The sequence below is a fragment of the Panthera uncia genome, chromosome D2 (assembly GCF_023721935.1).
Source record: "Panthera uncia isolate 11264 chromosome D2, Puncia_PCG_1.0, whole genome shotgun sequence".
Classification (NCBI taxonomy): domain Eukaryota; kingdom Metazoa; phylum Chordata; class Mammalia; order Carnivora; family Felidae; genus Panthera; species Panthera uncia.
In genome coordinates, this window is record NC_064818.1 from 69,656,456 (window position 1) to 69,677,954 (window position 21,499).

General features: G+C 34.8%; 1 protein-coding gene across 7 annotated transcripts in view; it reads left to right on the plus strand.

Annotated features, from left to right (window-relative positions):
• Positions 1-21,499, plus strand: part of ATRNL1 (attractin like 1) — a 765,177-nt gene that overhangs the window by 45,480 nt on the left and 698,198 nt on the right. For all 7 annotated transcript variants that reach the window (XM_049645843.1, XM_049645837.1, XM_049645839.1 and 4 more), the window contains 2 exons: positions 12,470-12,644; positions 17,019-17,106. In XM_049645843.1, the coding sequence (XP_049501800.1) occupies positions 12,470-12,644; positions 17,019-17,106 (263 nt within the window). The remainder of the gene's footprint in view (positions 1-12,469; positions 12,645-17,018; positions 17,107-21,499) is intronic.

Sequence of the window (21,499 nt, forward strand, 5' to 3'; positions counted from 1 at the left end):
ACGGGGGAGGGTCAGAGAGAGGGAGACGCAGAATCTGAAACAGGCTCCAGGCTCTGAGCTGTCAGCACAGAGCCCGATGCGGGGCTCGAACTCACGGACTGCGATATCATGACCTGAGCCGAAGTCGGCTGCTTAATTGACTGAGCCACCCAGGCGCCCCTCAAAAATAAACGTAAAAAAAAAATTAAAAAAAATTGTTCCTGTGATGTTCCTTTCCTATTCCACAATGTCCTCCTTAATCCTATTGTTCCAGCCTTTTAAATGTTTTTTAGGATATTCTTTATGTTTTCAATATTCTTTTTCAGTTCAGTTCAGACATAGTTCTAATGTAAGGATTGGAGTTTGTTGTTTTAAGCCTTTAAATTTTTGATTAAAAGATAATATCTAAATATATAAATCATGTAATTTGATAGTTTTTTATAATGCCTCTGATTCTTTATTTAAAGTCATACTCTATTTGGACTTCTTTCAGTTTCTTTCATGCTTCTTTGTCCCTTAGTATTTCAAGGCCTTTCTTATTTTAGAACTTCATGCTAGGACACCTCACCCCATTAACCTTCTAAGACCAGGTCAGATACTCCTGTTATATGTTTTCATAGAACTCTACCTTTTTAATTTATAGCATTTATCTCATTTATGTTTGTGTGATGTTTTGATTTTCTTTCCTATTGGAGTGTAAGCTCCATGAAGTGAAAAATGATTATGTTTAGATCACCTTTGCGTGTCCCCCAGTACATATTATAGAGCTTGACATGTAGTAGGCATTCAAGGTTTTTGTTGTTGGCTGAATGAATGAATTAGAAATGTATTAGTTTGCTAGTTTAATGATATGTGGACATTCAAGTATGAATGTTTTAGAAGACTAGTAATACAATAAGTTATGTAATTTACTTGATTTATAAAAAGTAATTTTAAATATTAACAACAACTGAATTTGAGCATGTGGTTCTTGGATTCTATTTACTGCAATCCTTTGGCTTTAGATTTTAGCATTTGCCAGTGGGTGGCGGTATTGACTACCAGAACATACACTTAAACTACATGGCTTTGTTCAACTTGTAAAAATTTGATAATTTTGTTTTAGAAAAATATAAAATATTTTAAACTCATGAACATTTTATTGTGGAGTTTTTTTTTTCTGGGTTAGTCATGTAACATACTAGGATATGCTCAGTTACTTTAGGATAGTATATGAGTAATATGAAAGTATAGGTGCACCTTGAAGAAATTCACAGCATAGCTTACATTTGCCTTTAAATTTAATAATAATAAACAAGATATCTCTACTTTATTTAACTTTAGTGATAGTGTACTAGATTAAATTCTTTTAGTTCATTCTTCCCACTTGCAAAATCAACAGATTCTATTTTTTGCAAGTCAATAAAAGCAAAGGTAGCACTGAGAATATATATATAACAAGATTTATTAAGTAATTCATTTATGTAACAAAATTTTTTTGAGCTTCTAAGTGCTAGGCACTATTCTATGTCTTAAGGATACGTCGTGGAACAAAGAAGACAAGGATCCTTGTGGAGCTGACATTTCAAGCTAGGAGAGACAGATCACAGAGTGATCCAGAGTGGCTGCACTAGCTTGCATTCCCACCAACAATGCAAAAGAGATCCTCTTTCTCCGCATCCTCGCCAACATCTGTTGTTGCCTGAGTTGTTAATGTTAGCCATTCTGACAGGTGTAAGGTGGTATCTCATTGTGGTTTTGATTTGTATTCCCCTGATGATGAGTGATGTTGAGCATTTTTTCATGTGTCGGTTGGCCATCTGGATGTCTTCTTCGGAGAAGTGTCTATTCATGTCTTTTGCCCATTTCTTCACTGGATTATTTGTTTTTTTCAGTGTTGAGTTTGATAAGTTCTTTATAGATTTTGGATACTAACCCTTTATCTGATATGTTGTTTGCAAATATCTTCTCCCAGTCTGTCAGTTGCCTTTTAGTTTTGCTGATTGTTTCCTTTGCTGTGCAGAAGCTTTTTATTTTGATGAGGTCCCAGTTGAGTAAGAAGTTGCTGCAGGCAAGATCAAAGAGGTTTTTGCCTGCTTGCTTTCTCCTCGAGGATTTTGATGGCTCTTGTCTTACATTTAGGTCTTTCATCCATTTTGAGTTTATTTTTGTTTGTGGTGTAAGAAAGTGGTCCAGGTTCATTCTTCTGCATGTTGCTGTCCAGTTTTCCCAGTACCACTTGCTGAAGAGACTGTCTTTATTCCATTGGATATTCTTTCCTGCTTTGTCAAAGATTAATTGGGCATATGTTTGTGGGTCCATTTCTAGGTTCTCTATTCTGTTCCATTGATCTAAGTGTCTGTTCTTGTGCCAGTACCATATTGTCTTGATGATTACAGCTTTGTAGTATAGCTTGAAGTCCGGGATTGTGATGCCTCCAGCTTTGGTTTTCTTTTTCAAGATTGCTCTGGCTGTTCGGGGTCTTTTCTGGTTCCATACAAATTTTAGGATTATTTGTTCTAGCTCTGTGAAGAATGTTGGTGTTATTTTGATAGGGGTCTCATTGAATATGTAGATTGCTTTGGGTAGTATCGACATTTTAACAATATTTGTTCTTCCTATCCAAGAGCATGGAATCTTTTTCCATTTTTTTGTGTCTTCTTCAATTTCTTTCATAAGCTTTCTATAGTTTTCAGCATGTAGATTTTTCACCTCTTTGGTTAGATTCATTCCTAGGTATTTTGTGGTTTTTGGTGCAACTGTAAATGGGATTGATTCCTTGATTTCTCTTTTTGACGCATCATTGTTGGTGTATAGGAATGCAACTGATTTCTGTGCGTTGATTTTATATCCTGCAACTTTGCTGAATTCACGAATCAGTTCTAGCAGTTTCTTGGTGAATCTTTTGGGTTTTCCATATAGAGTATCGTGTCATCTGCAAAGAGTGAAAGTTTGACCTCCTCCTGGCCGATTTGGATGCCTTTTATTTTTTTGTGTTGTCTGATTGCAGAGGCTAAGACTTCCAATACTGTGTAGAATAACAGTGGCGAGAGTGGATATCCTTGTCTTGTTCCTGACCTTAGGGGGAAAGCTTTCAGTTTTTCCCCATTGAGGATGATATTAGCGTTGGGTTGTTCATACATGGCTTTTATGATCTCAAGGTATGCTCCTTCTATCCCTACTTTCTTGAGGGTTTTTATCAAGAAAGGGTGCTGTATTTTGTCAGATGCTTTCTCTGCATCTGTTGAGACGATCCGATCCTATCGTTCTTGTCCTTTCTTTTATTGATGTGTTCAATCACATTAGTTGTTTTGCGGATATTGAACCAGCCCTGCCTCCCAGGTATAAATCCCACTTGGTCGTGGTGAATAATTTTTTTAATGTATTGTTGGATCCGGTTGGCTAATATCTTGTTGAGGATTTTTGCATCCAGGTTCATCAGGGAAATTGGTCTGTAGTTCTTTTTAGTGGGGTCTCTGGTTTTGGAATGGGAATTACAATTTAAAGTAGAGTGGTCAGGTTAGGCTTTACTGAGAAGGTCACATTTGAGCAAAGACTTGATTGAAATGAGGGAATTAGCTACATAGATATTTAGAAGAACATTCCAGTCAGAGGGAGTAGTCAGTACAAAGGCACTAAGTTTCTAACTTAACATGCTCATTGGGTCTGAGGACCAGCAAAAAGGCCGGTGTGCCTGGAATTGAATTACTGAGGGAGAGATCAGTCAGATATGAGCTTAGAGAAATTACAGAACAAAGGGAGGTGACTTGGGGATATGGGGCTCAGGGGTTGTTGGAGTGATGGAGATATGTGAAGAATGGAGCCAGATCAGCTATGTCTTAGCGTTGAGAGGCATTGTAAGGATTTTGACTTTTACCTTAAGTGAAATGGGGAGCCAGCCACTGAAGAATTTTGAGCAGAAGATTGATATAACTTGACTTCTAATTGAGAATAGACTGGAAGCAGAGTACCAGTTAATAGGTTACTATTATAATTATAATATAGATGCCCCAGGTGATACACCTGCCCTCAGGTGATGGTACTGGGGGCAGGCAGTGGAGGGGATAAGAGTGGCATGAATACTGAATGTAATTTTAAAGCAGGGTTAATAAGATTTGCTGATGAATTGGATATGGGAGGGGGTAAAAGAATGAAAAGAGTCAGAGTGACTTTAAGATCTTTTTGACCGTAGAGTAAGGTGGAGTTGTCATCAACTGATATGAAGAAGATTTTAGGAGGAAAATTAGTTTGATTTCGTATGTGGAGTTTGAGGTGTCTTTTAGGCATCTATGGGAAGATGTTGAAGAGGCAGTTGGGGTTTGGGGAGGAGGTCTGTACTGTAGCTATAAATTTGGGGCTTAAAATAGTAAATTGGAAACTACTGATGATACTTAAAGCCATGAAATCAGATGAGATCACCAGGAAGATGAGTATGAAAGAGAATAGAACAGACTGAGCTATGAGTCACGACACAGTTCATGGGATATTCTGTGCTAAACATATAGGTTTCTGCCTTATAGAAGTTTACCTGATGTTGAAAAACTTACATCCACTTATGTTATTGTCTGTGACTTAGACAAGTAGAATAAACAAGTCCTGTTTTCAATGCTAGCTAATTCTGTATTAGTCATTTTCAACTGCTCAGAACCAAAGTCTGTAAAACTTTGTTTTAGGCCTTCCACAACTCAAAATAATAAATAAGTTGGAAACTACTGTTCTTTGTTTTTTTAATTTTAATTTTTATTTATTTATTCATTTTTAAATATAACTTATTGTCAAGTTGGCTAATATACAGTGTATACAGTGTGCTCTTGGTTTTGGGGGTAGATTCCCGTGATTCATCGTTTACATACAACACCCTGTGCTCATCCCAGTAAGTGCCCTCCTCAATACACATCTCCCATTTTCCCCTCTCCCCCGCCCCGCCCCTCACTGTTCTTTGTTAACAGGACGGTTCCTTTCTATATTATAATAGCATCATTGACCTAAATTGTGAGAACCAGATATTCTTGGAACCACAGTAATGTAATGATTACCACTCACACGATTAATTGTCCTACAAAATTAAAATATTGTCAGAATAGCTTGTAGACATTTAAAATGCCCTAAAATTCATGCCTGGCCTTTGGAGATTGGTTTTATGGGTCTAGAAAATGTTTAGAATACTTGGTGTACTGAAACAAAATCGGATTTTTCAGTGATGTTGGAAGATTGGACTCTTGCACTGTTATCTTGTTTTGCCTTCTGTTGGAGAAACTTCAGATTCAGTACACATACTAAGTCATAAAATTATTTCTGGAATGATTACAGTAAGTTACATACACCTCTCTTAAAATCTCCCTTCTCAGCATATTTTCCCTTTTCTATTAGCAATCCAGTTTCTTTTTGAGAAATTGACTTTCATTTAGTGAGAGTAGTCTTCATGGGATGATAAATCCAGATACCTGCCTATTCTAAACTTGATTTTTTAGCTTCATTTTGAAATTTTCTGAATTTCTCCAGTAATTCCCATTTTCCTTAAGCTAGCCAACACTAGTTTCTTTGGCTTATAACTAAAGAAATCTAGTTGATATACTACACTAGACATACTTTTAAAGGGCATTATATATGTTTGTATACAATATTTCTATTATTAGCTTTATTTAAAATGCCAAAAGTGGTATTTGCAATATAGTTATTGATAGAAATTTGGCTTAATCTGCATTTGATATAGTTCAAAGTTAGCAGCATTTATTTAATGTTTTAAATTGAGAACTGAAAAAAGAAAAGAAATATAATTTGGCCCTTTAAATATGTATCGCCTTAATGGTAAAATGTTTTTTTGATGATGGCTTAGATTAAATATGAGTTAAAAGTATGAGCTAAAAGTATATCAAGAAGAAGCCCAAAATTCTAGAGCAAGACTACTTTTTCCCCTGAAAATCCCTTACTTTATGACTTTTTCGTTTCCTTTCTGGACTTAAATGATATAGAGAATCTCTACTCAAAGTAATTCTTGTTTTTAGAAATCAAAGACTGCTATTAAGTTATTAATCAGTAAGGAACAACTCATCTCCCTCCTTACCGGGGGAGGTAAATTTTACTGTTATGTTTTTCTCTCTGAATCTTTGTACATAATAATTACAGGTTTTCTAGTAATGTCAAAAATAGTATATAATTCTGTTCATAAATTTGGGTGATCTTTGGGGAGTTGCTGTTTCATGCACCTGAAGACTTTAAAATTTTATCTTTCTTTGTGGAAACAAAGTTATTTTATAAAATTCATTTGTGTAAAACAAATATATATTTTTTGTATTGGTTTCCAGTATAAAATCAGAGATAGATTCCTTTAGAAAAAGTTTTCCAGTGCAAAATAATTCAAATACTTTGGAAAGGAAGAAAGAATATAATTTGGTAGTATGGAATACTTTGGAAAAACTTTAAAAACCTTGTAGTTCTTTATTCTAGGTTTTGTTTTTGTAATTATTCCTCTGTTTGATTTACTTGGGATTATAGGGACTTTTTACTTGTAATTTTCCTTTTTTTGACACATATATTTATAGTATCTAACAACACTAGGCTTCATTAACTTGATTTGCCTGAATTATACTTAGTTTTCTTAATAGAATGAGGGGATTGACTTAATAAGAATAGGATTGCTATTGGGATGCTTCTAGTGTACTATTGAATATCAAGTATAATCTCTCTTTATCTTCTCAGAAACCCAGGCTCTTTCAGGTATAGTCTCCCTGGTTAAACTGAAGCTTGAAGAAGTTAAGTAACTTGTCCAGGGTTTCATACCTAATAAGTTGGAAAGCTAAGTTTTACTTCATAGCTCATGCTTTTTTTTTATTTTTAATATTTTCAGTTTATTTTGAGAGAGAAAGCAGGGGAGTGGCAAAGAGAAAGGGAGTGGGAGAGAATCCCATACAGGCACTGACAATGTGGAGCTTGATATGAGGCTTGAACCCATGAATTGCGAGATGATGACCTAAGCTGAAACCGAGAGTTGGATGCTTAACCCACTGAGCCACCCAGGTGCCCCAGAGCTCATGCTTTTAATCTTTTTTTTTTTAGCTCTTAGGTTATTTTCATTCATTCATTCAGTAAGTGTATACTGAGGCCAGTCATATAGGGGTTGTAGGCCATGTTAGGGACTTTTTATTTTATTTGAAGTATGATGGGAAACCATTGAAGGATTTTGAGTAGGAAAATGATAGAAGTGGACTTATATTTTAATCATTCTGGTTGTGCTGTGGAGAGTTGAATGTGTAGGAAGGGAACCAGAATGGAAATAAGGAGACCGATTTGGAGACTGCTGTTCCATATAGTCCAGGTGAGTACACGGGGGCTCGGACTAGGGCGGTAGTTGTAAATGAAGGAATTGGTAGTTGGTCTGTAGGCGGAGTGACAGAATTTAAAGACATTTATAACGGGTAAGTTGTACAGACACTTAGTCACCAGCCAGTCAAAATGGTATTGCTTTTGGGTCTGAAGCAAGATCCTGGATGAGCCATGCTGAGCCAAGCATCATTCCTTTAGTTGTTAAGTAGAGAAGTGTTGATCATCTCAGCACAGGGGCTAGGGGAACGCGAAGGGAAGGCTGGGTACTTGAGGCAGCATCTACTTAGATTGAAGCATCTCCATATTATACTAATTGGAAAGGCTGTACACCTGCACACCTGGTGAAGTCAGTCCAGGATTTGTCGATGGATGGATATGGAGTGTGGGGGGAAGAGAGAACTCAAGAATAGCTCCATGGTGTTTGCCCCGAGCAGGGCCGTAAGTGGGAGTGCCGTTTACTAAGATGGTAAAACACTGGTGAAGGAGCCGATTTGAGAGGGAAGAATGAATTGTGGACATGTTAAATTTGAGATGATTATTAGACATCCAAGTGAAGATGTCATGGAGGGAGTTTGCCTTAGAGTCTGGGATTCAAGAGGAAATTGTGGGGCTGGAGATACACATTTGGGAGAGATCAGAGATAGGGATTCTACCCCCTATGATGACAGAATAGCCTTTCCCCCTCAAAAATCTCTCAGCAGCCTGCTACTGATGCCTAAAGTTACAGCATTAGAAATTCATTTATGCTCTATGGATTATTAAATGACATATAACCTGGAGGAGTGGTAGCATATTAAATCTTTATAAAATCCCTACTGTAATGTGAATTAGTTTATTACTTTCTTTTCAAGACAGCTGAGATGTGTTTACCTCGAGGAGATTCCCATATTGATAGAGACGGGTTAGGCAGGGAGAGTTGATGCAGTGAGGTTGCATAAGGGATCACGTTGGGAAGTGGTAGATAGAGAATTTTTTATGGATATATTTTTATAAAAAAGGGAGTCTTGGAAGGCCTTAAATTGTAAATATCACCATTAGATTTTTAATGGATGCTGAAGCCGTTTGTGTGTATAAAGTTGTTCTTTGTGTTTCTTCATAGTTATTTGTGTTTTAAATTAGTATTCATTTTATAAATTTACATTTTAAATCATTTTACTATCGAATGCAGAAAGCTACAAATTAAGACATCTAACTTCCTTAAACTTTTAAGCCATATTCATAAATCTCATTCTATTTATAAGCTTACTAATTTAGATCAAAATAATCAATAGAATTTGGCTATGGGCCATTACTTCCAATAATTGCTAGAAGTTACATAAGATATGGTAGTAACAAAGATAGGAAGAATTTTGACTGCTATTTTGTGTAGAAAATCAGATATTTTAGATAACTGAGTAAAATTAAAAACTCTTTTCTATAATAAATAAATAAATAAATAAATAAATAAATAAAGTTATTGGTATTAGTTTCATGTACCAGCTGTAACAAATTACCATAAACCTCATGTCTTAAAATAATGCACACTTACTAATCTCTTGCCGTTCTGAGGTAAGAAGCCTGGAATCAGTTTCACTGGGCTAAAGTCTCTGCGTTGACAGGGTCACATACCTCCTAGAGGCTCTAGGAAAAAGTCTGTATCCTTGACTTTTCCAGCTCCCTTCCTCCATCTTCAGAGCTTGCAGCACAGCATCTGGCTTCAGTGGTCACATTGCTTTCTTCTTCTGTATTCAGAGCTTCTGTCTTGTAAGGACACTTGTGATTATATTTAGAGCCTGCCTAGATAATCCAGGACAAACTACCTAGCTCAAGATTCCTAATTTAATCATATCTTCCAAGTCCCTTTTGCCAGATAAGGGAACATTCCAGTGGTTCCAGTGATTAGGACCTCGATATCTTTAGGGGCCATTAGTCAGCCTGCCACAAACCTGCTCTGAAATATTTTGCTTTAGTGCAGTTTTCATAAACATATGACTGCTTTAAATGTATTCCTGACTCTCTTAAGAATTTTACTTGCTGTTATTCTTTATCAGAACCTTTGCCAGGTAATACCTGGGTATTATTTGCTGCTCCCAACTCTGTGCCTTTAGGTGGTAGAGACTGTTTTTAAGTTTTTATTTAGAAAGAATTTTGTGCTCGCTTCGGCAGCACATATACTAGAGAGAATTTCAAATTTATGGAAAAGTTGCAAGAATAAGAATAATACAAAAAAGTGTCCAAGTGCCCTTTTCCCAAATTCATCTATTGTTAACATTTTACCCTATTTGCTTTATTATTTCTGACTTACGTGATTTTTAAAAAATTATGTTTCCTTTTTGAGAAAACAAGATATAAAAATTCGTACCAGTGGATACATTATTGATATATAATGTCCATATGATCTCATTAGAGACTGGCAACCTTTTCTGCAGTTTTTAGCTTTGCAGGCCACGTGATCTGTGTTGTAAGTACTCAACTTTACTAGTGCAAAAGCCGTCATAGATGACACTTAAATGGATGAGCATGCTATGTTCTTTTTTTTTTTTTTTCTAAGTTCATTTATTTTTTTGAGAGAGAGAGTGGGTCGGGGAGGGACAGAGAGAGAGTGGGTCGGGGAGGGACAGAGAGAGAAGGAGAGAGAATCTCAAACAGGCTGTGTGCTGTCAGTGCGGAGCCTGATGCCGGGCTTATACACACGGACCCGGACGGTGTGAGAACATGACCTCAGCCGCTATCAAGAGTCGGTCGCCCAACCAGCTGAGCCATGCAGGAGCCCTGAGCATGATATGTTCTAATAAAACTTTATTTGCAAAAACAGTATGGGGCTGGATTTTGCTCACAGGTTGTTGTTTGCCAACCTGAATTAAATGAATTCTAAGTGATTTAGAATTGGACTTAAAAAATGTTTTTGACGGCAGTGTGTTCCTTAAATTTCTTGAATTACCAAGGAATAGTTCATGGTCTTTGCACTCAGAAATAGTAACGTTTTCTGTATCTCATTAAAAGATTATGTCATTATCAAAGAGATAATCTAGACTGCTACTTAGTTTGTACCTGAAAAATACACTCCTAGCACGTGAGCATTGAAAAGTACTTTGAAGATGAGGGGTGCTGGAGTGGCTCAGTTGGTTAAGCTTCTAATTCTTGGTTTGGGCTCAGGTCATGATCTCACAGTTCATGAGTTTGAGCCCTGCATGGGGCTCTGCACTGACAGTGTGGAGCCTGCTTGGGATTCTTTCTCTTTCCCTCTCTCTGTTTCTGCCCCTCTCACGTGTTCTCTCTTTCCCAAAATAAATAAATAAAAACAAAAACCAAAATCTTAAAAAATGAAAAGGGCTTTGAAGATGAATAAATGAATGCATGGGGTGAGTGCACAAATAGGAAACTGTATAGGCTAATGTTTCTCAAATTAGGTTCTGTTTGGAAGTTTAAAAAATTTGTGGTTCAAGATAACCTAAAACTTTTTGGTATTAACAAATTTAAGGCAAGAGATTGATCTCATAATTGAGTAAAAATGTCACTTGATTGCAGTGTCAGCATTCCTGTGGACTACTGATTGGGACCAAGTAGTATCACTTATTATAGGCTAAAAAGAATATCGCTGAAGGGTTTTTTTTAAATTTTTTTTTTTTCAACGTTTTTTATTTATTTTTGGGACAGAGAGAGACAGAGCATGAACAGGGGAGGGGCAGAGAGAGAGGGAGACAAAGAATCGGAAACAGGCTCCAGGCTCCGAGCCATCAGCCCAGAGCCTGATGCGGGGCTCGAACTCACGGACCGCGAGATCGTGACCTGGCTGAAGTCGGACGCTCAACCGACTGCGCCACCCAGGCGCCCCCGCTGAAGGGTTTTGATGCTTTTGTGACCATGATAAAATGCCATATTGTATGAACTTAAGATTTATAAAAGGTAAAGGAAAAAAAGTGATGGGAGAATTATGTCAAAATAATACAGGTATGCTAAAGTTATGTTAAAAAGGTACTGTAATAGGGGCGCCTGGGTGGCTCTGTCAGTTGAGTGTCTGACTTCAGCTCAGGTCGTGATCTCATGGTTCATGAGTTTGAACCCCATGTTGTGCTCTCCACTGTCAGTACAGTCTGTTTCGGAGGACCCTCTGTCTCCCATCTCTCTGTATCTCCCCCGCTTGTGCTCTCTTAAAAATAAATAAACATTTTTTTAAAAAGGTGCTATAATTATATCGTTTTCAACTTGGGACCGATGATTTACTTTGAGCAAAACAATGTCACCCATCTTATTAGGTAGACATAAATTTTATTGGTTTTATAAATTTTTTTTGTATATAATTTATAAATTTTTCTTGTTTTTATATTTACAAAAGAACTTCAAATAGAGTTTATATCTAGTTTTGTTTGAGTGTATTTTAGTTTCATTAGAATTAAAATGATTTATGAACTCCTCTAAGTTTGGTGAAAATATATTTCCTTTAAGAGCATTCCTTCCATTACTTAAGTTTGGGAAACCTGATCTAGGCTAGTCTACATTTTACAGATGAAGAAATTAAGACTCATGAGTAATATCATGAATATGGATAGGTAAAGGCAGTATTTTCAACTTAAAGTATTTAATTTACCCTGCATTTATTAATAGTTTTTACTTTACTATGCATAATATTTTTTTCTGAGGACATTAAGTCTCCCTGATACAAATTTTGGTTGTTCTTAATAAAAATACAAAGAAAATATAATTTTTATTTTTATATTTGTCTAATGGTTTACACATTATAAATGCTTTCATTTCTACAGTCTTTTAAAAAATTAGATATGTATAATAACCTTTAGGGAATAGACTGTTATTTCTGTTTCATCTTTATAGATGAAGGATTGATGACAGGAGAGGTAAACAGACCTGTCCAAGGTCACACTTGCAGTCAGTGACCAAACTGAGATTTGAGTACATTGTTTTGCAGTCTAATATTCTACTAGCAAAAATAAAGTAAATATGAGATTTTATAGTATTTAAATCATTCTTTTAGGCTATGGTATGTATGGCTGGTATGTGAATTTTTTTCACCTGTAGGCATTACATTTGCTGTTAGAATTTTTCCTGTAACTTATATTTCAGACCATTTGTCATGCATATTATATTTATCAGTATCATGAGCATTGATTTCTTAAATTCTCTTAATCCATATATTTTGTTTCTATAATCTAAGGTCTTTGTTTAATGCATTGTGTTTGATTTTTTTTAATAGGTCCTGATTGTTCTTTGAATGTTCCTTCTACTGAATCTTACTGGATTCTACCAAATGTTAAACCCTTCAGTCCTTCTGTAGGTCGGGCTTCCCATAAAGCAGTTTTATATGGGAAATTTATGTGGGTGATTGGTGGATATACTTTTAACTACAGTTCTTTTCAAATGGTCCTGAAGTAAGTTTTTTTTTTCCAAATGTTCATAATCTGTTTTTTTTTAAGCCAGTTCTTTTTGGTAATAAGGCCTATCCTAAATATTTTATTGCTGTCCAAATTTATAAGTGGTCATATTAGTGCTAGTATCTGTTTGCTACATGGGACTGATTTGAGAATATATGAACTCAATATATCCATAGTTAATTATTTGCCATTGTGCATATAGTTAATTATTTGTATTGAAATTTCATTACCTCTCTAGAGAGTCCTTTTAACAAATTCTGAGTATGAAAATATTAACTTCAAATAAGTAGGGGACCATGCCTGTATTAGATATTATGAATCCTGTCACCTTTTAATTTTTGAGAATGAAGCGTAATTGCTTGTATAAAAATGCTTTCAGTTTGTTCTGTAAATTTTAATTTACCTGAACTTTTACTTTGCATTTACCTTAGAAGCTTTTGGGAAAAACAGTGCCAGTATTATAAAATATATCATTCATTTACTGTTGGCTCAATAGAGATTATCCTCTGCATGATTAGATGATATGAGAGGAATCACATGATGGCAGGTTTATCTGATTTTTTTCAGCTGGTGATTATATTTTATTGACCATCTATTAATAGAATAAAAGAAGAAATAGAATAATTTGATTATCAATGTTTTCAAGGGTGATACTTGTAATAGTTATAACTGGTACAACTTGGGCATCAACCAATCAAAATGACCTTGGACAGTATAGCATAGTAGTGTGTACCCAGTTGGGTTGCCAGATTCAGCAGAGAAATATACAGGACACCTAGTTAAACTTGAATTTCAGATAAACAGTGAATAATTTGTTATTATATGTAGGCCCTTTGCAATATGCAATATATATATAATTTTTAAAATATGTATTTTTGTTTTTGTCCCAAATATTGCATGAGTCATACTAAAAAATTGTTGGTTGCTTATCTGAAATTCAGATTTAACTAAGCATCCTATATTTTATCTGGTAGCCCTAGGCACTGAAAATATTAACCTTGTTAATTTGGGGGTTATAAAAAAATCTGAGTTTAGGAGGACACTGCTTTAAAACTATAATTGACTATGATTGAAGTTAAAGTATAACATAAAGTAAATTCTGGAGAGAAAAGAAAGGAAGAGTTATAGGTAAATATTTAAGTGAAGAATTAGAATTATGTATCATAATATGTGAAGGATAAAATATTATAGAAAGAATTGAAGGAGAGTTGGGGGGATTAAATGAGTTGTTAAGATATGCAAAGAACGTGAAGAAATAGTAAGATTTAAATGTGGAAACGAGGAGTAAATTAACTATGATTAATGAAAATAAAAAGCCTATGAAAATAAAGTAAAACTTTGAATTAAATTGTGATATTTGCAAAGGAGAGTTGTGAACACAGAGTATAATTGTCAAGGAAACATCGGAATCTTAAGAGTTTGTGTTCTGTACAAGTTTAATAGCATATTTAAAGTTAGGTGATGAATATTACTTGATACTCTCCTAAACTTACATATTTCCCATTTGAATCAGATAGTTTAACTTTTTATTTTGTCTGTAACCTGGCTCTTTTGCTTACAGTGTTTAGTTTTGTACTAAGCTGTGAGGTGTTAGATTAGAAGTGACCTTATCACTGTTCTCATAAGTTTGAGAATATTTTTATTATTCTGAATGTAGTTCAATTGTAGGTAAGGATTTTTCCCCACTTATAAAAAAGTAGGGGAGTAGGTAGGTAAGTTTTTGAAGTGATAATGTCAGTCATAAGTAGGTAGGTAAGTTTTTAGAAGTGATAATGTCAGTCATAAGTCGATTTATCTCCTGTAGAATTTAATTGAGATATAGATGTTACATTTTAAGATGAAATTGTTCAGTAATATAAAAGTTCTATATTAGTGTATTAAATTAGAATGTTTTATAGAATGTATATACATTGACATTTGTGAGAATTGACATGTATTTATGGGCATAGCAAACTTTTTAATATTTACTCTTTGCTTGATACTTGGGACAAATCAGTGGACGTAATAAATGTCCTTATCTTTATGGAGTTAGTGAGGAATGACAAGCAATTAGAAAAAATATATAATTACCATAATAGGTAAGTACACTGTAAGTAAATTATATGTATGCACATATATAGAGATAGCAAGATAAATAGGATAAGCAAATCACGAGTGCCTAAGAGGAGAGAGCTACAGTTATAAATGTAGTTGTCAAGGTAGGCATCACGGGAAAGGTGATAATTGAACAGACTTGAAGGAGGTTAGGCATTGTCAGTGCAGTTATCTGGAGGCAGGGAAAGAGCCAGACAAAAGCCTTAATGTGGGAGCTACTTAGTTCAAGCAGCAGCAAGGAGGCCCATTTGACTTGCACCGAGTGCATGAGAGGGAAGCATGAAATTACAGGGATAATGGAGGGGGGGGAGAGATTATGTAGGGTATTGTAGATCTTTTGGGGAGTCATAGGAATGTATGAGCATGCTTTGACTTATATTTAAGAGTCACTGTGTCTAGTCATGAATATACTGGGATTGGGAGGAAGAGTAGGAACGGAGCTTGAGTTAGGATGAAATCATCAAGGGAATGAATTTTAGGTGGAGAAGAGGACCAAGAACTGAGCCTGAGGCACCATATCACTAGGAGGTCAGGGGAAAAGAGGAGAAACCATCAGAGGAGACTGAAACGAGTGGCCAGTGAGGTAGGAAAACCAACGGTGTGATGTCTTTGAAGACAGTAGATGAAGAGGAAGGTTTGATTGGCAGTGTCAAATGCTAATGATTAACTGGGTCCAGGAAAATGGAAGACTGAGAAGTGGGCAGGGATTTGGCATGAGGAAGTTGATTTTAACAAAAACGGTTTTGCTGGAGCAGTGTTTTTAAAAGCTTGATTGGAGTTAGTTGAAGAGAGAGTAGAGAGAGGTGTAGGGAGGGACAAGGAAGAAATGGGGCAGTAAAGAAATGGAGTGATAGCCTGACAGGGTAGTCTTTCTCTTTTCTCTTTTCAAGAGAAAAAATTTTTTTTATAAGTGGGGAAAAGTAACACCATGTTTTTATATTGATGGGAATTATCTAGTAAGACCAGAAAGTGGTGATATAGGAAAGAGATGGGAGAACTACTAGAGTGTTGTGGGATCTAGTGCCCCAGAAACACAAATTTAGTTTGTTGATAGCAGGTACCAGCCAGCTGCCAAGTAGGGGCCTAGGCCCTAGATGCTAACAATGGTTTTTGCATTTGTAAGGAGCTATAGAAAAGAAATGAAGACGAATGTAGTGGGGTACACAAAGCCTAAAATATTTACCATCTGGCCCTTCATCTAAATAGTTTGCTGAGCCCTAATTTATGGTCACTTAGTGGAAAACAAGTGTGTTGGGTACAGATATGGTAGGTAGGTGGATGTAGGTATGAGTCTGTGGAAGATATGTTCTGATTGATTTCCTCATTCATGCCATACACATGTGTTTTATAACTCCAAGGTAGGATATAAGTTAAACATAATCCTGAAGACAATTTTTGGTTGACTTTTTTTTTTTTTTTTTTTTTTTTTGTGAAGGGAGCTCCCTTACCTTTTCTGATGAGTTGAAGGAAGACAGAGAAGAGGGGAAATAATAATTGACAGGGAGCTTCTTAAACATTGTTCTAGTCACTTCTTAGCTGGGTGCTTTGTTTTTTACATTTTGGCAAGTTGAGGAAATAGGAGTGTAAAGCATGATGATGACAACTGGAGTTCTGTTAGATAAGTATTTAAGATTCATAGTTTGGAACGTCTCTTTTCATATCTATATTTTTAGACCAGTAGCATAAATAATTAATTTTCTTTTTGTATCCTGTAATCCAATAAGTACCTTATTTTTAGAGAAGCTTCTATCTTACTAGATTCATTATATTTCAAAAAGTGATCTGTGAACAAGTTATTTTTGGCATAGAAATAATACTTCTTAATTAATTTATATAATGCTAAGCTTAGAGTGTGTAAAAGAATAAAAAGGAATAAAGCAAATGGCCATTGTATATATGGAGAGAATTTTCTTTTATTTTCAAAAGAAAAAGCTGGCTTTAAAAACAAATTAAAAATGCAGAATAGCTCACTTATTGTTTAGGCTAATCGGTTGAAACTGTTAAAGGTAACTGAACAAATTAATTCCAGTAATAAATAGCTTAGTCAAGTTAATGTATATTACACATTTAGGTGATTGAATTCTAATTTACCATATGTATATCTTGAATGAGTCTTTATTAAAAATTTCTAATATGGTACATGAAACTATAAGTTTATTAGTTATAATTGTTTTTGAATTTAATGAATACTTGAATATAAGTGAGAAAAACATATGCAAATTAAAAAACCAGAAATGAATCTTAGCTTATAAAATAATTTTCTTTTTTCACTTTTAGTTACAATTTAGAAAGTAGTATATGGAATGTAGGAAGTCTGTCAAGGGGTCCTCTCCAGAGATATGGACACTCTCTTGCTTTACATCAGGTAAGGATCCTGCTTTTTAAATTCTAATCATTCCTTTTTTTTTGTTTTGTTTTGTTTTTAGAGTTCACCTTAGAGAAAAAAACTACTAAATCTCACGTTTACTTCAAATACTTAATGAGAACAATAGATGGTGGATCACAGTAACTTGCAATGTCTCAAACTCATATAGTATTTTAGTAAAAAAATAGATTTTAGTACAATTCTTTATTAAACATGAGAAGAAATGAAGGTTGAGTTTTTGTATGTTGCTTTATACCTAGTCATCAAGTTAATCACTTTTTAAAAATTGTAGTAAAGTACACATAATATAAAATTTACCATTTTAACCATTTAAAAATGTTTCGGTGGTATTAAGTACGTTTAAATTGTTGTACAATCATTATCACCATTATTTCCAGACCTTTTTTCATCTTGCAAAACTGATACTATAATACTCATTAAATAGTTACTCCCCATCTCCTTCTTCCCCAGCCCTTGGCAACCACTGTTCTATCTTTTGTCTTTGTGAATTTGACTATTCTAGGTACCTCATGTAAGTGGAATCATACAGTGTTTGTCTTTTGACTGGCTTATTTCACTTAGCATAATGTCCTCAAGGTTCATCCATGTAGTATTTGTTAGAATATCCTTCTTTTTTAAGCCTAAATAATATTCCATTGCATGGATATACCACATTTTGTTTATCCATTCATCCATTGATAGACCCTTAGGTTGCTTTCACCTTTTTGCCTCTCGTGAACAGTGCTGCTGTGAACATGGATGTATAACTGTCTGTTTAAGTTCCTGCTTTAAATTCTTTTGGTAGATAGCCAGAAGAGGAGTTGAACTATATTATAATTGTATTTTAAATTTTTTGAGGAAATTGCCATATTGTTTTCCATAGCAGCTTCACCACTTTACATTTTCACCAGCAGTGCACAGGATTCTATTTCCTCCACATCCTTGTCACACTTGTTATTTGTTTTGTTTTGTTTTTTTGATAGTAGTCATCAAAGTGTGAAGTGTTGCTGTAGGTGTTCTTTATATATCCTAGATATTAACTCCTTCCTCAGAGCAATGATTTGCAAATATTTTCTCCCATTCTGTGGGCAGTCTTTTCATTTTGTTGGTATGTTCTTTGATACACAAAAGTTTTTAATTTTAGCATAGTTCAATTAATTTAGCATAGTTCAGTTTCAATCTATTTCTTTTGTTCTCTGGGCTTTTGGTGTCATATCCAAGAAATCGTTGTCAAATCCAATGTCAGGAAGACTTTTCCCTATGTTATCTTTTAAGAGTTTCTAAAGTTTTAGTTTTTATATTTAGGTCTTTAATCGATTTTGAGTTGTTTGTAGCGTTAGGTAAGAGTTCACTTTCATTCTTTTGTATGTAAATATTCTGTTTTCCCAGCTCCATTTGTTAAAAAGACTGACTATCTTTTCCTCACTGAATGGTCTTGGCACCTACCTTTGTTGACAATCATTTCATCATATGTGCAAGGGTGCATTTTTGGCCTCTCTATTCTTTTGATTTGTGTCTGTGTTTTTGCCAATATTACATTATTTTAACTACTGTAGTTTTGTAGTAAGTTTTGAAATGAGGAAGTATGAGACCTCCACGTTTGGTCTTGTTTTGCATGTTTGTTTTGCTTCTTCAGGGTCACTTAAGATTCCGTATGAATTTTTAGATTATTCTATTTCTCCAAAAATGTCATTGAGATTTTGATAGGGATTGCATTGTACTCAGTTATTTTATGTATTTGTGTAATTCATGAATTTAGTATGATTAAAATGATAGGCTACTTAACTGGTTTTTGTTTTGAACAAAAAAAGATTTATGTATTTTGTGGTGTGTGACTAGGACTTTCAAATGAGAACTGACCTATTTTCTGTGCTTAGTTAAGGAAATTTACAGAAGCAATGTAAAGAATAAACTGCTACTCTTTTTTTTTTTTTGCATGTGCATGTTTTAAAGATAAAATAAAAACTAAGTGTATATATGTGTGTAATATAAATGCTTTTTTCTTTTAATTTTGTTTTTTAATTTTAGTTTTTGATTTATTTCATATTTTCGGTAACAGCTTTTGAGATATAATTGATATACCATACAGTTCGCTCATCTAAAGTATATAGTTGAATGGTTTTTAGTCTATTCAGAGTTACACAACAATCTTTTGCAGATATGCATAAAATTGCAAAATTGTATCTTCTGTTTTAGAACATTTTCATTACCTTACAAAGAAACTTGTAATCTTTAGCTATCACCCCAAAGCTCCTCATCTTCCCAGCTTTAAGCAATCATGAATTTACTTCCTGTCTCTATAAGTTTCTGTGTTCTGGACATTGCGTATAAATGAAATTGTATACTATATGGTTTATGACAAGCATGTTGTAGCACGTATCCATATTTCATTTTTATGGCTAAATAATATTCTGTTTTATGAGTTTACTACATTTGGGTTTTTCATTTATCAATTGATGGGCATTTGGGTTGTTTTCACCTCGTGTGGCTGTTATGATAATGCTGCTGTGAATAGTCATGGATAAGTTTTTGTGTGGACATATGCTTGTATTTCTCTTGGGTATATACATAGGCTTGGGAATTGCTGGGCCAAATAATAACTCTCTATTTAATTTTTTGAGGAATTGCCAAACTGTTTTCCAACGTGGCTGTATCATTTTACGTTTCTACTAGCCATATATGAAGGTTCCAGTTATTCCACATCCTTGCTAACACTGGTTATTTGATACCATTTTGATCATGGCCATCCTCGTCATTGTGAAGTGGTGTCTCGTTTTGTTTTGATTTCTGTTTCTCTGTTGACTAATGATGTGGGTCATCTTTTCGTGTGCTTATTGCCTATTTGTGTGGTCTGTGGAGAAATGTATATTCAGGTCCTTTGCCCATTTTTAATTGCGTTATTTGTTTTTTTATTATTGAGAAGTGAGAGTTATTTATATATTCTAGGTGCAAGTTCCTTATCAGATACATCATTTGCAGATATTTTTCCTTTGTGAGCAGTGTCTTTTGAAACCTAAAAGTTTTTTAATTTTTATGAAATCCAATTTATTATTGTTTAACTTTGGTTGCTTGTGTTTTGTTGTTATATTTAAGAATCCATTTACCAAATCCAAGGTTATGAAGATTTACCTCATGTTTCTTTCAAGAGTTTTATGGTTTGGCGCTTACATTTATGTCTTTTTTTTTTTTTTTTTTGATCCATTTTGAGTTAGGTTTTGTACATGGTATGCAGTAAGGGTTCAAGTTAGCTCTTTTTCATGTTGACTATTTCTCTTTATACCATTTGTTGAAGAGGCTATTCTTTCTCCCTGAATGGTATTGGCCCTCTTGCCAAGCATCACTTGACTTTAGATGTATGGATTTATTTCTGGACTCTCATTTCTATTGACTTATATGCCTGACTTTATGCCTGTAGCATACTGTCTTGATTACTTTTCCTTCATAGTAAGTTTTGAAATCAAAAAGTGTGAGTCCTCCAATTATATTCTTTAAAAAAGTTTTTTTTTTCTAACGTTTATTCATTTTTTGAGAGACAGTGCAAGTAGGGGAGGAGTAGAGAGAGAGAGAGAGAGGGAAATGCTGACAGCTCAGAGCCTGGTGCGGGGCTTGAACCCACTAGCTGTGAGATCATGACCTGAGCTGAAGTCAGACGCTTAACCAAGGCACCCCTTCTTTTTTAAGATTGTTTGGATATTTTGGGTTCTTTGCAATTGCATGTGACTTTTGGAATCAACTTGTCAGTTTCTACAAAGAAGCCCTCCAGGATTTCGGTAAAGATTGCACTGAATGTGTAGATTGCCATCTTAACTACATTAAGTTTTTGATCTATGAACATGAGATATCTTCCCATTCATTTAGATCTTTAAAGATTATTTTCAACAATGCTTTGTAGCTTTCAGAGTTTAAATTTGTTTGTTTTCTTTTTAAAAACAATTTTTTTTTAATGTTTATTTTCTGAGACAGAGGGAGACAGAGCATGCGTTGGGGAGGGACAGAGAGAGAGGGAGACACAGAATCAGAAGCAGGCTCCAGGCTCCGAGCTGGCAGCACAGAGCCCAACGTGGGGCTCAAACTCACGGACCCGTGAGATCATGACCTGAGCCGAAGTCGGTCACTCAACCAACTGAGCTACCCAGGCGCCCCTCAGAGTTTAAATTTGTAATTTCTTTTAAGGTGCCTGCCTGGCTCAGTCAGTGGAGTGTGTGACTCTTGATCTTCGGGTTGTGAGTTCGAGCCCCACACTGGGTATAGAGATTACTTCAAGATAAAATCTGTAAAAATAAGTTTGTAATTTCTTTTGTTAAATTTATTTCTAAGTATTTTCTTTTTGATGCTTTTGTAAATGGAATTGTTTACATAGTTTCAGTTCTGGATTGTTCATTTTTTAAAAATG